The following is an 18,146-nucleotide window of genomic DNA, read 5'->3' as shown; positions in this document are numbered from 1 at the left end:
GCAATCCCCCCTTCCAAAACTAGGAAAGATCACGCTGTTTATCACAACTATGGACTCATTTCTCTTACCAGCTGCTCGAGTAAAACTCCAAAGTAAATGATACCTCATCATCTGACTTGGTATCTTCAGTCCCAAGATCTTATCTCTAATTCAGATTTAGGAAAATTTGATCATCCCTGGATTTCATGGTCAAAGCCAAATCAAACATCAGGAATGTGTTTATCTGAAGTAAGCATCTTGTCATGGTATTCCTTGACGTAAAGAAAGCCTTTGACACTGCATGGCATTTTGGTATCTTGAGAGAGAGAGAGAGAGAGAGAGAGATCTCCAGTCCCTCGGCCTGAGAGGTCATTTACCATATTTTTTATAAAACTTGCTTTAGCATAAATCCTTTCAAGTTTGCAATTGTCAAGTCCTCTCACAATTACACTGAGAACAGAGTACTATCTTATTTACAATAAAAAATCATTTGACCAAAAATATTCCAAACACTGTAAACTCATACCTCAGTGCTGATGATCTGACCATTTCTTGCCATTCACAGAATATGAGCTTCATTGAAAGGCAACTCTAAATCTCAATTAATAATGTTGAGCTATGAATGGCACAGAAAGTGTACCAGCTGTCTTACTAGAAATTTAGTGTAATACACTTTTATAAGAAATGAACGATGCATCCTGATCCAGAGCTACACCTTATCAAACCATCTTGTCTCATTTAAGAATAGTCTTTCATTTCCTTGGTCAAATTTTTTATAGTAACTTTAACTTCTTAGAATATGTTAAACATCTACAGACTACTCAGACTACTTGCCAAAAAAAAGAACATATTCAAAGTTATCTCTTTTACAATATGAAGTGCAGATCATTACACTTTACTTCATATGTATAGAGCTCTAATCAGATCTCATCATGCCAGGTGTATGATTGTGTTTAAGTAGAGCATGCTAGTGCATCTTACCTTTTTTCAACATTGTACCCTCAGGATTGCTATAAGTTATGTTATGTTATTATTTTTAGGAGCATTAGCAACTAAAGCCTAGCTATGAATGGCATAACATTCATATGAATGGGCACTAGCTATGATGGCATAACACTATTGATGATTCTGTTCAGGGTGATGACAAACTGAATAAATTCTTCACATCTATGTTCGCGCATGAAGTTAACATTAGTAGGAGCAAATGACGCAAGAAAGCAAGCTTATACAGTATCAACAAAAAAAAAAAAGAAAAAAGACACCTTCCATTTCAACTATTCATTCCCTCCTTCCATTTCACCTATTCATTCCCTCTAACATTTTGTCTAGGTCTCCCATGAATTTGAGCTGTCAACTTCCACAACAACAGATATAAGTTTGTTCCAGCAATCAGCCACCCATTGGTTGAAGGAAAACTTCCATTCATGTATTCTGTAACCATCCAATGTCAGTTTGAATTTTTGTCTCCTTGTGTACATAATGTGAGCAAGGGGAAGAATCCTATCAGAATGGAGTTTACTCAGGCTATTCCAAGCCTTAAATGAAACATTCAGATTACTTTACAGGTGCTTAGTCTCCAGACGTCAGTTTTGCAGAGCTGAAGTCCTTGGTAAGAGTACCCTTTGTTTCCCTCACCAATCTCATTGCCCTTCTCTGTACTTGTTCCAGCAACTCTACATCCTTCCTAAATATAATTAAAAACTTAGCAAATGCTAAGTTTTTAATTATATTTAGCCATTTTCTTGACATAATTGTTATATTAAATTATTTTCTATAAGTAGCTTATAAACCTAGTCAAGCTCCTTGGTTTATTTTGAATTTAGATAGTGATTTTGAAAGTTAGTTAATACTTAAGTGTCCATAAATTTACCATTCGTAACTTGACACCATTGTTATACGATACAGTGTATATCCCGAACTAGATAGTGTAAGGTTTAACGTAAAACTAGATAGTGAAACACATAGCACTGTATTAGAAATTTGTTAGCTTAGTATAGTATTATCAATTAATCAGTAAAATTTATTAATCTTATTAAATTTCATTGTCAATTAAATTGTACTTTTTTAACTAAATTCGTATAACGACCTAGATTTTACAAAAGTAACATTATAAATTAATACATATAACTTGATAGGAGATACGAAAGTCATATAACGTAACTTGGAGATAATAATCGATACTGAAATATATATATATATATATATATATATATATATATATATATATATATATATATAGTGTTGTAACTGCATTGGGATATAAGTTTAGGGTTATATTTTTGTATTTAAATTGAAATTTTATTTAAAATTGAATTGAAATCATGACTCAGACCATGAGATATGAGAGCTTGAAGGACAGGGTAGATGCCCTTGAGGTGGAATCCCCCTGAGGGGTCCCATCAATTTAAATCCTGGTCCCAAAGCAACTAGTTGTTGTCAGTGGCTCTACTGTCAGGGAAACGGGGAACATATTGTGCAAAAAGGATAGGTGGAACAGGACCATAGTATGTCTGCCAGGGGCACAGGTTGATGACATTGTAGAGCAGATATCATCTCTTAAGGGCACAAAAGGTGATACTGTTGTACACATTGGCACTAATGATATTAAAAGTAGGAGACCAGTGGAATTACTTAACAAGTACAGGTCAATGTTGAAAAAAAGCCGTGAGTTAGGGTTGCATTTGAAAGTGTCTGCAATTCTGCCCAGAAACAATAGGTGGGAGTATATGATGAGAGCCTTGTCGATCAATTTGGCCCTAGAGAGATTGTGCAAGGCTCAGGGGTAAAATTTTTTATAGCCTGGTCTGTGCTAACAGGAGAGACTGCTTCTACAGGGATGGGATACACTTAAATAGAAAGGGTGCAAGAATATTTGCTGATACTATCGAGGCAGTGTTAGGTGGTTCAGAAAACTGCTAGCTTTGGGGGCAAGCACAGACTAATAGATTAACAGTAGCTCCGGCAGAGATGAAAGTGATTCTTGCACTGCTTCTATTGGAATGTGCAGCAACCTGGAAAACAAAGTGCAGGGGATTTCAGGGACTGCTGGGAGTCATTGCAGAACAAGTAAATATATGAGCTGTAATAGGAACAGGTGCATGTATACTTGCATGTACACCAATGCTAGGAGTTTGGTAAATAAATTTAATGAATTTGAGGTGTTGGTCAAAACATCAAAGGCAGATATTGTTGAGATATCAGAGACGTGGTGTCACACAGATATAAGGAATGCATGACTGGATAGTGCAGTCAACATGGCTGGATAGTGTAGTGTCGAGTCAGGTTTGTGTGACATAAGCACGGGTAAAGAACAATTGAGAATAGGACTATGTTCTAGGCCTAATGACTCTGATGAGTATAATAAATGACTGTACAGAGAAATAGGGTGTGCCGGTAATCAGTGTCTTGTAATGGGGATTTTAATTTCCCAGATATTGACTGGAATTTGTGGGTGGTCACTCACACACTAGCAAGGCATTTGTGGATTTATTGGATGATTGTTTTCTACAGCAGCATGTTTGGGAGGCAACTAGAGGGAACTGATTATCAGTAGTGATTCTTCATGCATTAAGAACCTTCAGATAAAGAAATCACTAGGTGGCAGTGATCACAGTGTGCTGAAGAGAGATTTACTCCAAGAGGTAACTACCATCAGGCATAAAGGGAAGGGAAGGGTTTTTGCTTTTGTAAAGGTGACTATGGTGATCTGACATAGTATTTAAATTCTATATGGTGGGACCAACTGATGATGTTACCAAAAGCAAATTCAAAATGGGAAGCATTCAAAGAATTAATCTTGGAAGCTACTAAGCTGTTCGTACCAACTAAGAAATATTGTTCAAGGTTTAGGCCTAAATGGATGTCAGATGAACTAATGAGACGTGTGGCATGGGATACATATAAATTAATGGGTGACACAGAAGCCTATGATAGATATAATCTGTTCTGTGATCATGTTACAAAGGAGGTTAGGCAGGCAAAGGCAGATTACGAGAAATCTTTGGCAAAGGATGCAAAGAAAAACAGCAAAGAATTCTTTACTTATGTAAACTCTAGAAGGAAGGGGATGAATCAGATTGGTCCACTTGATATCGATGGTTCAACTATTGTTGATGCTGCTCAGGTAGCTAACAAACTAAATGAGTATTTTGCATCTATGCCAGAGGTGAATTAAACTCTGGCAGTGAGCTAGATGATTTTGCAATAACTGAGAGCAAAGTGGAGGAGAAATTGTTGAAAATAAACATAAGAAAGGCATCTGGAGTGGATGGGATCTATTCAGTTATATTAAAGGAAGCATCAAAAGAAGTAAGCAAACCCTTAGCCATAATTATGAGAGCTACCTTGGACTTGGGAGAAGTACCCATGGACTGGAGATGTGCAAATGTGACCCCAATTTACAAAGGAGGATCAAAGTGCGACATAAGTAGTAGTAGTACAAAGTAGTGGCATGTGATGCAAGAAAGCAACTGTATGACCTTATGCAGCATCAGCCAAAAAAAAAAAAAATAATAAAAAAATAAATAAATAAAAAAATAAAATAAAATAAAATAAAATAAAAAAACACACCATTCCCTCCAAATGCCTGTCCAGTTCCTCCTTAAATTTATTTAACCTGTCAACTTCCTCAACGACAGATGGAAGTTTGTTCCAGCAATTAACCACCCACTGGCTAAAGGCAAATTTCCGCACATCTATTCTACATCTGTCCTTTCGTAATTTTAATTTATGCCCCCTTAGGCTTGTAATCTGAACAAGTGGAAGGATCCCATCAGAATTCAGCGTGCTGAACCTATTCAAGGCCTTATACACCTCAATCAGATCACCGTGCAGGTGCCTAGTTTCCAGCCACTGCAGTTTGCAGACTTAAGCCTCTCTTGATAAGAGGATCCCTTCATTCCCCTCACCAATCTTGTTGCCCTTCTCTGTACATGCTCAAGTAAATCTACATCCTTCCTAAAATGAGGCCTCCAGACCTGTACGCAGTACTCAAGGCGTGGCCTGACCATTGCCTTATAGAGGGACAATCACCTCCTTCTCCCTGCTAGCAAAATTCCTATATATCTTTGACAAAACCCCGTGACCTGCCCTGGCCGCTTGTCTGCATTGCTCAGAAAACTTCATATCTGACTGCACAATTACTCCCAGGTCTTTTTCATTTTCTCCCACCTTAAATGTAGTACCACACAGTTGGTACGTTTCTCTGGGATTACTTCTACCCATATGCAGTACTTTGCATTTGTCAAGGTTAAGCTTCTGTTGCCATTTCTTAGCCCATCTGCCCAAATTATCTAGATCCTGTTGCAGTAGCACACTGCCATTATCGTCATTAACAACCCTGCCAACCTTTGTATTATCTGCAAACTTCGACATTAAGCCTGATATACCTTCATAAATATCATTGATAAATATACAAAACAACAGTGGACCCAACACCGAAGCCTGTGGGACTCCATTAATAACATTAGTCCATGAAGAGCAGCACCCATTGATTACCACCCTCTGTCTTCTCCCACTTAACCATCCTTTTATCCATTATAGCAACTTACCCTTAATACCATTCTGCTCCAATTTGTACAATAGTCTTCCATGCGCAACAGTGTCAAAATCTTTCCTGAAATCCAAATATATGATATCAAAATTATTTTTTGCATCCAGTTCCTTTATAACCACATCATAATATCCTATGAAATTTGTCAGACAAGACTTTCCCTTAACAAACCCATGCTGTGTCTGAATTATTGCTGCAGTATTGTCTAGATGATCCTGCAATGCATCTTTAACCATGACTTCATTATTTTACCCGGAACAGAAGTTAAACTAACTGGTCTGTAATTACTCGTGTCACCCTTCGATCCCCCTTTGTGAATTGGGGATACATTTGCACATCTCCAGTCCGTGGGGACCTCCCCTGAATCCAAGGATGCTCTCATAATTATGGCTAAGGGTTTGCTTAGTTGCTTTGCCGCCTCCTTTAATATAACTGGATAGATCCCATCCACCCCAGGTGCTTTTCTTATGTTTAACTTCAACAATTTCTCCTCCACTTTGCTTTCAGTTATTACAAAATTATTAAGTATCCTGCTACAATTTGATAACCTTCTGCCATTTCCAAACCTTAATAACTCCTCATGTGTGAATGTAGATGCAAAATACTCATTCAGTTTATTTGCTATCTGAGCAGGATCATCAACAGTCGAACCATCGATGTCAAGTGGACCAATCAGATTCATCCCCTTCCTTTTAGAGTTTATATAAGTAAAGAAATCCTTGCTGTTTTTCTTAGCATCTTTTGTCAAGGATTTCTCGTAATCTGCCTTTGCCTGCCTAACCTCCTTTGTGACTTGATTACAGACTAGCTTATATTTGCCATAGGCTTCTGTGTTGCTTGATAATTTATATGCATCCCATGCATTTTTCTTCTCTGTTACGAGTCTCATTAGTTCATTAGATAACCATTTAGGCCTAAACCTTGAACAATATTTCTTAATAGGCATGAAACTTTTAGTAGCATCCACGATTAATTCCTTGAATGCTTCCCACTTAGAATTTACTGTTGGTAACATCGTCAGTTGATCCCACTGTACAGAATTTAAAAACTGTTTGAGACCACTGTACTCCCCCTTACGGTAGCAAAAACCCTTTCCTTTACCCATGATGGTAATTAAATCTTTAAGTAAATCCCACATCAGTACACTGTGATCACTGCCACCTAGTGGTTCCTTTATCTGCAAATTCTTAATACACGAATGATCACTGCTGATAACCAGATCAAGAGTATTACTTTCTCTGGTTGCCTCTCGAACATGCTGCTGCAGAAAACAATCATCCAATAAATCCACAAAAGTCTGACTAGTGTGTGAGTGACCAACCCACAAGTTCCAGTCAATATCTGGGAAGTTAAAAACCCCCATTATAAGACATTCTGATTTACTAGCCCACTCTATTTCTCTGTACAATTGTTCATTGTACTCATTCGAGTCATTAGGCCTATAACACACTCCTACTCTTCTTTTTGCTTTCGCAGTGCTTATGTCACACCAAAGTAATTACAGACCTGTTAGTTTAACTCCTGTTCCAAGGAAATTAATGGAGGCACAGGTTAAAGAATAACTGCAGGATCATCTAGACAAGACTTCAGTTATAGCTCGGACACAGCATGTGTTTGTTAAGGGGAAGCTTTGCCCGACCAATTTTATTAGATACTATGATGTGGTCACAAAGGAACTGGATGCAAGGAATAACTTTGATATCATATATTTGAATCTTAGAAAGGCTTTTGATACTGTTGCACAAATTGGAGCAGTGTGGCATTGGAGTCAAATTGCTGCTATGGATAAAGGGATGTTTGAGTGGGAGAAGACAGAGAGTGGTAATCAATGGACACTGCTCTTCGTGGACTAATGTTATTAATGGAGTTCCCCAGGGTTCGGTTTTGGGTCCATTGTTGTTTTCTGTATTTATTAATGATATTGATGATGGCATATCAGGCTTAATGTCCAAATTTGCAGATGATAAGAAGGTCAGTAGGGTTGTTAATGACACTAATGACAGTATGCTGCTGCAACAGGATCTAGAAAAGTTGAGCAGATGGGCTGAGAGGTGGCAACTGAAGTTTACCATTGACAAATGTAAAGTACAGCGTATGGGTAGCAGACCTCAGAGTAACATATCAACTGTGTGGTACTACACTGACAGTGGTAGAGAATGAAAAGGACCTTTGGGGTAATTGTGGAAGCAGGTATGAAGTTTTCTGAGCAGTGTAGACGGTCTGCAAGTAGCTCATGGCATCCTGTCAGTGATATACAGGAATTTTTCTAGCAGAGATAAGGAAGTGATTATCCCCTTGTGTAAGGCAATGGTCAGGCCACATCTGATTATACAGGTCTGGAGGCCTCATTTTAAGAAGGATGTAGAGCTACTGGAATGTGTACAGAGAAGGGCAATGAGATTATTGAATGGAACAAAGGGTTGCTGTTACGAAGAAAGGCTTAAGTTTTGAAAATGACAGTGTCTGTCTGGAGACTAGGCTCCTGTGAGGTGATCTGGTTGAGGTGTATAAATGTTTGAATGGTTTGAGCATGCTCAATGCTGATGGGATTCTTCCTCTTGCTCAGAATAATCACCTGAGAGGATATAAATTCAAATTGAATAAAGACAGTTGCAGGATAGATGTGCGGAAGTTTGCCTTTAGCCAGCAGGTGGTTGATTGCTGGAACAAACTTCCATCTGTCATTGTAGAAGTTGATAGCTTAAATAGATTCAAGGTGGAACTAGACAGACATTTGGAGCGATAACTGTGTGAAATAAGATGAGGTTTTTTCTTAGGCTGATGCTATATAAGCTTTCTTTCTTGCATCATGTGCCTTTACTAATGCTAACACTAATTTAGTAGTATTTCCTTGCTGCACAAAGATTATGTGAAATATCACTATAAATGGAAACTTAAAACTAATCAAAGCAGCATGGCCATTATTGTGAAATAAAAATAAATTAGAACAGACTGACCATTGCACTTTTAACTTGTCAGAAGGCTACAAGGCTAAAAAATGACTATGGAATCAATGCATTTCAAACATTAAACAAATCAGTGCATTACCAACCTGACAAAAACTAATCAGCCTACCAATGCAACATATTTAAGTATTGATAACCCTAAGATGCATTTAGGGCTAAAGCCTCAAGCTGCGAGCAAATTTAGACTATATATATGTTAAGTGCAATAGCATCATTAATACACAGCCATTTCTGAATAAACAGAATATTTATATGGCGGCATCGTTTTAAGTTATATCTCATATTGTGAATACCTTCACAATGAGTTGCCATGATATTGCACTACTTCGAATAAGTAACTCTTCACCTAAGGAGAAGATTAATGTTACTTATTCTGAGATAGGTACCACCACCCAGACAGCACCGTTTCAGGGCTATTTGGCCCTTTTTCGGTGGGTATTTATTCAGAAATGGTTGCTGTGTATTAATGATGCTATTGCACTTAATATATACATAGTCTAAATTTGCTCGCAGCTTGAGGCTTTAGCCCTTAATGCATCTTAGTCTAAATACATCATACACCATCAAGCATTTCTCATATTGTGGAGTTATACTTCATAACTGTTTTGCCATCATTGCATCACTTGGGTACCTACCCACCCACTGAAGAAGGGCCAAATAGCCCTGAAACAACACCAGGGGGAGCCTGATGATGTCTGGAGTTTCCAAGAATAGGTAACAACAGTTCTTCTCCACTGGGGAAGCATTGCCTATTTGAGGAGTTTGAGTTTTTGAGTGGTGTGAGTTGAAGTTGAAGGAGTTACTGTCCCTTTCATTCTTCTACACCATTTCTTTTCGAGTATCTACTCCTACTGTTACTTTCCCTCTACCTTTTTGCTTTTCTAAGTCTAATAGGGACAAGTGGATACTCGAGTTATTATCCCACACATATACAAAATAGCCCTGAAACGGTGCCATCTGGATGGTGGTACCTATCTGAGAATAAGTAACATTAGTCTTTTCCTTAGGTGAAGCGTTACTTATTCCAAGTAGTGCAATATCATGACAACTCGTTGTGAAGGTATTCACAATATGAGATACAACTTAAAATGATGCCGCCTTATAAATATTCTGTTTATTCAGAAATGGCTGTCTATTAATGATGCTATTGCACTTAATATATACATAGTATTGATAACCCTTATATAGAGAGAAGTTATAACAGCTCAGAGGCAGATGCAAAGTGTTACAAAAGTACTAATGGAGAAAAAAAAAGTTACATAATATTATGAAAATAAGAAACTAAGTTATAGCTGACAGCATGAGCAATGCATTAGCATATCAACCACTATTACCATTGTAATATATGTGAAAAATAAACTTTAATCAAATAAATAGATAGGAATGAAAATATAATGGAAATTTCAAAGAGAATATGTAAATTAAGAGTATGTTATGTCCAGTGGAATGGTAAGCCAGGTAAGCAGCAAATATAAAGAAAATGAGTAACATAACTGTAGCAACAAAAGATGAAGAAAGGGTGGCAGGGAAGGGGGAAGTCTAAATTGAAAATTACTGGGTTTTCTTTATATTTACCACTTACATGGGTTGCTGTTTTGTTGATATATATATGTTCTTAATTTACATATTTTTTAAATTTACTTCATGTATATTGCAATTGTTGGCCCTTATTCATTTGATATAATTTTCATTAATTTCTTAATTCACAAATTTATAAATTGTAAATCACTTACAGTGTTTATAGAATTACATTTTAATTTATTTTTAATTATGTTAATTTTGAATTAAATTGGATAAAAGATTTATCCCCTTCTTGTCTCAAGTGTCTGGAAATATTTTTTAAGATTATCCCACTGTTTTGACTTATTGTATTGTATTTTATATGTATAATTTCTTTCCCATTGTAGTTTAGAGTGGCTTGGATACTCTTGCCAAATTATAATCCATTAATCTCAGAAGAAAGTGTTGTTATATCAACTTTATCTCATGGAGGTAAGCTGACATTAATTTTATGATGTTCTGAATTTTAGGATCAACTAATATATATTATTTAAAGTAATATTTTGATTAATCTCCGTTAATAAAACAAACATTCTACAACTTTTTTTAATTTTAATAATTACTAAATATTAAGTTTTTTTGTAGAACCCTTTAGCTCTTTGAACATGCTCATTCTATCTAATTGTAATTCTTAATATGTTAGAGGTTGCGCTGTTATTTTATTTTATTTTTATTTATATAATATTGGTGTTTAGATACACCATAGACACTCTTAAAAAAACTACAAAGTAGTTGTTGTGGGCATCATTTGCTCTTTCTCATATTGTGCTCTGCCTTCACGACGAGTTGCCATGATACTGTACTACCTCAAATAAGTAATGCTTCACTAATAGAGAAGAATATTGTTACTTATTCTCAGTGAGTACCACCACCCAGATATGTTTCAAGGCTATTGGCCTATCATCAGTGGGTGGGCAGGTACCCTAGTATTGCAGACATGACGACCCAGTTGTGAAGTTAATCGCACAATATGAGAGATGCCAAAAGGTGTATAAGATAATATTTAAATTAATTAAATGCACAAATTTATTTTTATTGTATTTTATTAAGAACAAGATACCCACAACAGGTTAACAGTGTATCTGAGAGCAGAATAATGAACACAATTGATAACAATAATATGAAATCCAACAGGAAGATAAACATTGATATAGATTTAAACATTAAAATCATATCTACAAAAGAGGTATGCATTAAGTTAAGTTACCAGTAAAATGAATAATAAATTACTTAGTTAGAGAATAGAAAAATAATAATAAACTACAATAATTAGATGAGAGCTAGTCACTTTGCAGTTTAAGAGAAGAGGCAAACTTGTGGATGGAGTTCATCAGTGATTGGGAGTTGTCAAAGAAGTCAGTGAGAGTGTCATTTGCTGATTCTGTTCAGTGGACTGAACTTCATAAAGTCCGTGGTGGCAGAGTCAAGGCGAAACAGTGTAAGGTTCCTAACTTGTCTACAAGGAGCATTGAAGTTTATTTTACTTAGAATATCAGATGCTTCATAAGTTCCAGTGATTACTTTGGCTAGAAGGGTGATGTCAGCAATAACTCTTCTAGTGCACAGAGGCTTCAGATGAAAGTAATCACACAGCGATTCATAGTACACTGTGCGATAAAATAGTGGATTATGGAACATAAGGTAATGGACAAAAATTTTTTGGAATGCTTCAATTTTGTTAATTAAAGTTTTCGTGTGAGGATTCCAGATGGGTGAGCTGAATTCAAGGATAGGGAGAACTATAGTTTTATAAAGGATGACAGCATATCTGTAGTTTTTGAACTTGTAGATGTTCCGTTTGATAAATCCCAGTGTTTTGAATGCTTTGCTGGTGATTTTAAGGACATGGGCACCAAATTTAGCACTGCTGGAGAAGAGAATCCCCAAGTTGTTAACTTGGTTACACCTTTTGATGATCACAGAGTTAATAGTGTATTCCGTATTTATTAGTTGTGGAGATCTGCAGGATGAGAAAGAGATTACTTTACACTTTGAGGGGCTAGCAGACAATCCATTCAGAGATAGCCACAGAGAGAATTTATTGAGGGCGCATTGAAGCTGTTGAGAATCCGTTATCTCCTTCACTGCTGAGTAGATCTTAAGATCATCTGCATAGAGAGCAATTTGAATATTGGAGGTGCAGATGAAAGAAGGAAGATCATTTATGAAAACAATGAAAAGTAGAGGACCTAGAGGAGAGCCTTGAGGTACTCCCCTTAGTGATGTAAAATGGTCCGAGTTCACTTGATTGACGATAACGCTCAAGAACGATGTATAATATACCTGCGTAGCCACGAGAGCAAAGGGCCATGGATACCATATTGCTTAAGTTTTTCCAGAAGTTTTTCGTGCGGGACTTTATCAAATGCCTTAGATATATCTGTGTAGACTGCATCAACTTGAAGGTGGTATCAAGAACTTCAGAGGTGTATTGCCAGAAAGGAAGCAAATTTGCGACTACAGACTTGCCACTGCAGAAACCATGTTGGTTCTGGTGAATGAAAGGCCTAAAGAATTCGAAGAGATGTTTGTGTACTGCTGTGTCAAAGAGTTTAGCAGACTGTTTTGCAACAATATGGGTCTGTAATCAGTTACATAATTTTTATCACCTTCCTTGAAAACTGGAACTATATTGACTTGCTTAAAGTGCTTAGGATACTTCCCCTGCCTGAGAGACAAGTTGAAGATCTGCAGTATGAGGGGTTTTAAGGTAGACGGTCATTTTCCAAAATAAGTCAGGAATATTATCTGGACCTCTAGTATAGTCATTTTTCGTGCTTTTTAATGCTAACTTTAAATCTTCATCTGTGATAAAGATGTTCATGAGAATATCATCTTTAACTGGTGTGAAATCAGGAAATGAGGCAGGTCTCAATGTATCGTTTGTTTAGATTCTGGAAAAATGTTTAGCAAACTCTTGAGCAATACTGAATTTGTCCGATAAGAGAATTCCATCTGCATTATGGAGTTGTAACTTTCTACTGATTATATTCTTATGCTTCATGAAATTCCAGAATGGTTTAATATCTCTGTGAGTAAGTAGACTGTCCTGAATTGATTCTGTATACATGTTGTAAGATTTTAATATGAGGGTTTTCACTTCTTTGCGGAGTTGGCTGAATATTTTGTAGTATCGACTGCCACCTGATTGCTTATACTTGTTTCTATAGAATTATTTGGATTTAATATTATGTATTAATTCGCTGTTATACCAGTGCAGGTAGGTAGAGTGTGCTGTCAGATGGGATTGAGGAACAATGTCAGATATAACTGAGTGGACACAGTTGATCAGGTTATTGGTGAGCACATCGATGTCATCAATAGCATCAAAGAGCTGCTTGTCCATATTGCTCAGAGCTAGGTTGAGCAGAGGCCAGTCAGCCATTCTGAAATTGAATCGTGGAGAATGGGAGCTGCATTTGAAGTTATAAGAAGTCACAGTGATGTCAGAAGTAATTGGCAAATGATCTGAGTGGAATATAGGATTATCTTTGTAAACCACAATATCAGTAAAGGAGAATATTAGGTCAAGGTAGGCATTTTCTCTGGTTGGAAAATTGCAAATTTGTTCAAGACCATAGCTGTGAAGCATATTAAAGAGAGCCCTAGTCTGCAGTGATGGAGAAAAAGATCCTAAATTGGCCAGTTGACAGTTAAAGTCACCCAAAACCATTGCTATGTCAGCAGATTGAATTAGCAGGAAGATAAGAGTCCAGCAAGTTTTCTAAGTACTGAAGGTCACTATTAGTTAGGGGAGGTGGAAAATAAAGTAATACTAATAAAAGTTTTAACTTGCCAAGATGGAGAAGGCAATATAATGATTCAGTATTTGTGAAATTTGATGCAATTTCACAGAGTATATAGTTAGAATGTATAATAGCTACTCCGCCTCCACGAGATCCTCTGTCCTTTCTATGGATTATATATTGCCCATCAATAATCTCCTGATCATTAATATCTTTAGAGAGCCAGGTTTCAGTGAGCAGGTAAATGTCATAAATATGTGAGCCTTGGATTGCTCTAAAGTAGTTTAGGTTGCTAACTATACTCCAGCAATTCTGAAGATAAACACTGAACATTAGAGATCTGGGGATTCTATGACAACAGGAGAGCATAGTATGAGTAGATAGCAGGATCTTAGCTTCAGCACTTTCCCCTCAGGGTTCAGTGTTGTTTTCTGTATTTATAAATGATATTGATGATGGTATATCGGGCTTAATGTCCAAGTTTGCAGACGATATGAAGGTTGGCAGGGTTGTTAATGACACTAATGACAGTACACTGCTGCAACAGGATCTATAAAAGTTGAGCAGATGGGCTGAGAGGTGGCAAATGAAGTTTAACATTGACAAATGTAAAGTACTACATATGGGAAGCAGTAACCCCAGAGTAACGTATCAACTCTGGTACCACACTGACAGTGGTAGAGAATGAAAAGGACCTGGGGGTAATTGTGCAGTCAGATATGAAGTTTTCTGATCAGTGCAGACAGTCTGCAAGTGTAGCTCATAGTGTGTTGACAATGATATACAGGAATTTTTCTAGAAGAGAAAAGGAGGTATTTATCCCCTTGTATAAGGCAATGGTCAGGCCACACCTTGAGTACTGTATACAGGTCTGGGGGCCTCATTTTAAGAAGGATGTAGAGCTGCTGGAACGAGTACAGAGAAGGGTAACGAGATTAGTGAATGGAACAAAGGGTTGCTCTTATGAAGAAAGGCTTAAGTTTTGCAAATTACAGTGTCTGGAGACTAGGCACCTGCGAGGTGATCTGGTTGAAGTGTATAAGAAAGCCTTATACACTTCAATCAGATGGGATTCTTCCTCTTTTATTAATTAATTGACTGAGGGGGCACAAATTCAAATTGAAGAAAGACTTCTAGAATAGATGTGTGGAAATTTTCCTTTAGCCAGCTGGTGGGTGATTGCTGGAACAAACTTCCATCTGTCGTTGTAGAAGTTGACAGCTTAAATAAATTCAAGGCAGAACTAGACAAACACTTGGAGCGAATGGATGGGTGAAATGGGAAGGGTTTTTTTTTTTTTTTTTTTTTTTTGGCTGATGCTGTATAAGCTTGCTTTCTTGCATCATATCCCTCTACTAATGCTAATATTGATGAAGGTATATTAGGCTTAATGTCTAAGTTCGCAGATGGTACAGAGCTTGGCAGGGTGGTTAACATCCATTATCAGGTTGAGATACTTCAACAAGATATAGGAAGATAAGGAAGTGATTGGGTTGATGGACTGAGAAATGGTAGTTGAAGTTTAGTATTGGCAAATGCAAGGTACTGCATTTGTCAATGCTAAACTTCAACAAAACAACTTAAACAATGAGTAAACTCAGAGTTAGGCAACCAGGTTGGTGGAGGGAACAAAAGGGTGCTCTTACCTAGAAAGACTTCAGTTCTGCAGATTGCAGCATTTTGAGAGCAGACTCATGCAGAGAGATCTGATTGAGGTGTTTAAAGCATTGAATGGATTGTGTAAGCTGAATCAGCAAGTGGAAGAATGCTATTAGCATTCTTCCACTTGCTGATACTACACATATGATGGAGCTTAAATTCAAGTTGAGGATGGATGGTTGCAGGAAAAATGTGCAGAAGTTTGCCTTCAGCCAGCAAGTGATTGATTGTTGAAACAGGCTTCGATCAGTTGTGGAAGCAGATAGGTTGAATAAATTCAAGGGAAAAAAGACAAATTCCTGAAGTATGGATGGGTGAACTGTTTTTTTTTTTTTTTTTTGTTGGCTGATGCTATATAAGCTCGCTTTCTTGCATCATTTGCCATTATTACTACTGTTAACTACTACTACTAAATACAGTAAATGATTCTTGTTATGGTGGACTTCTTATGTTCCTCATAAGAAGTCCATTATCATGAGTATGGAACTCATGATAATGGACCTTTATTGTCTATATACACCAATGAGCCAAAACATTATGACCACTTACCTAATATGATGTTGGTCCTCCACGTGCAGCCAAAACAGCTCGTACCCGGCAAGGCATGGATGATACAGGATTTCTAAATGTATCTTGTGGTATCTGGTACCAACACATAAGCAGCAGATCCTTTAACTCCTGTGAGGTCTGTAGTTGAGACACCGCAGATTGGAGTTGCTGTTCCAGCACAAACCACAGATGCTGAATGGGATTGATGTCTGGGGAATTTGGAGGCCAGGGCAATACCTGGAAGTGTTCCTTATGTTCCATGAACCAGTCTCGAACAATCATGGTGGTGTGGCATGGTGCATTATCCTGCTGAAAGATGGCACTGCCAGAGGGAAGATCATTGCCATGAAAGGGTGTAGCCTACCTAAACATGAAAAGCCTACCTAAACATCATTGTGATGTTTAGGTAGGTGGTAGATGTCTGAGTGCCTAGCACATGGATGATTGGATCCAGGATATCCCAGCAGAACATCACCCAAAGTATGACACCACCACTACCGGCTTGTTTTTCTCCCATGGTGCATTCAGGCACCATCACTTCCCGAGGTAAATGATGCACATATACCCAGTCATCCACATGGTGCAACAGGAAATCATCGAACCAGACAACCTTTTTTCCAATCACACAAGGTCCAGTTTCACTGCTCGCATGCCCATTGTAGACATGGTTAGCAAGGGCACTTGAAGTGATCTGCGCATATGCAGCCCCATTTTCAGCACGGTTTGATGTACTGTGTGTTGTGACACATTTTTCCTGTCAACAGCATTCCATTTACTGGCGAGTTGTGCCACAGTTGTCCTTCTGTTGCCATGTACCATCCGGGAGAGAGCCTTTGCTCACCTCAAGCATCGGGGAGACGTGGTCATCCAACACCTCGCCAGCGGTTCATGAGTTTTTCCTCCTCAGACCACTTTTGGTAGGTACTAACCACGGCTCACCATGAGCACCCTACCAGCCGTGCCGTTTTGGATATGCTCTGATCCAGTCTTCTGGCCATTACAATTTGGCCTTTGTCAAACTCGCTTAATTCCACTGCCTTTCCCATCTGAAGAACAAGAATAACACTGATTAACGGAGCTCAGTATCAGGTATTTTTTATACCATGTCCCAACCAGCACATGTGCCGTAGTTCACCTGCAGTTGCTTCGATTTGCATAACAACTCACTGGTCATAATGTTTTGGCTTATCAGTTTATATATTACTATTTAATTTTTTAATTATGAGGCAGTAGGAGAAGCCTACAGTTTTAAAAGGATATTTTTTTTTTTTTGTATAGAATGCTGAACATTGTACAGAATGATTATACCTCATACCTACAGAGTTCACTAATTTCATTTAAAATATTAAGCTTTTTATATGTTAATAAATATTAAGCTTTTTGTTATGTTAATAAATATGTAAGGTTTTTTTTTTATACATCTCATACTTTTTCTTTAGTACCATCAACTGCACCTACCATTACTATTCTCACTGCTGTTGGACCTACAAGGATTTCTCTTAGTTGGGATCCACCACTTTTTCCTAACGGGCCCATATTGTCATATGTTTTAAATCTACGTGAATATCCAAGTAGTTTCACTACCATCAAAGTAAGTGTATCTTAACAGAAGTTATTGTAAGTCAGTTTCTGTTTATCTTATGAGAATCTGATAATTAGAATTTATGCATATATATGATTTTTTTATATGCAAGACCTATCTATCTGAATTTTGTAGTGTGTTTAATTAAACAAACTAATTGCTGTAATTTTCATATCTCTTTTATGATACTCCTGAGATAAACCTGTAGATGAAACTGAAGGAAATGTTGTTGTTGTTATTTGGTTTTTAGGAGCATTAGCAACTAAGGCCATATTGCTCCGGGATATGCGGTGGTCATTCTCTGACCTTTCCACATCCTCCATATTTGGTGGTGACGGGCTCGAACCCCGGTCTAATCAAGAAGTGTGTGCTACGCACTGCTGTTCCTTCCCACCTGGCTACGGAGATGCCCTGAAGGGAAATAAGCTTAAATAACTCCACATTAGTAAATTATATAAGAACACTTAGTCTTAGCTATGTATGCAGTAATGTTAGGAGTGTCCTAAGAGAAATGAGTGAATTTGAACTCCTGGTTAGGACAACTAACCCTGACA

At 37.5% G+C, this 18,146-nt stretch overlaps 1 protein-coding gene across 1 annotated transcript in view; it reads left to right on the top strand.

Moving 5' to 3' along the window:
- The first annotated feature begins 9,930 nt into the window (after positions 1 to 9,930).
- The window catches only part of LOC150081563 (proto-oncogene tyrosine-protein kinase ROS-like), a 356,247-nt gene continuing 348,031 nt past the window's right edge, over positions 9,931 to 18,146 (top strand). Inside the window, exons 1-3 of the mRNA XM_090380246.1 lie at positions 9,931 to 9,954; positions 10,404 to 10,488; positions 17,450 to 17,601. Coding sequence (XP_090236372.1) covers positions 9,931 to 9,954; positions 10,404 to 10,488; positions 17,450 to 17,601 — 261 coding nt within the window. The remainder of the gene's footprint in view (positions 9,955 to 10,403; positions 10,489 to 17,449; positions 17,602 to 18,146) is intronic.

The sequence above is a fragment of the Mastigoproctus giganteus genome, chromosome 8 (assembly GCF_048544385.1).
Source record: "Mastigoproctus giganteus isolate SK-2022 chromosome 8, ASM4854438v1, whole genome shotgun sequence".
Taxonomy (NCBI): Eukaryota; Metazoa; Arthropoda; class Arachnida; order Uropygi; family Thelyphonidae; genus Mastigoproctus; species Mastigoproctus giganteus.
The sequence above is the reverse complement of the archived record's forward strand: the minus strand, read 5'-3'. Positions and strand labels throughout refer to the sequence as shown.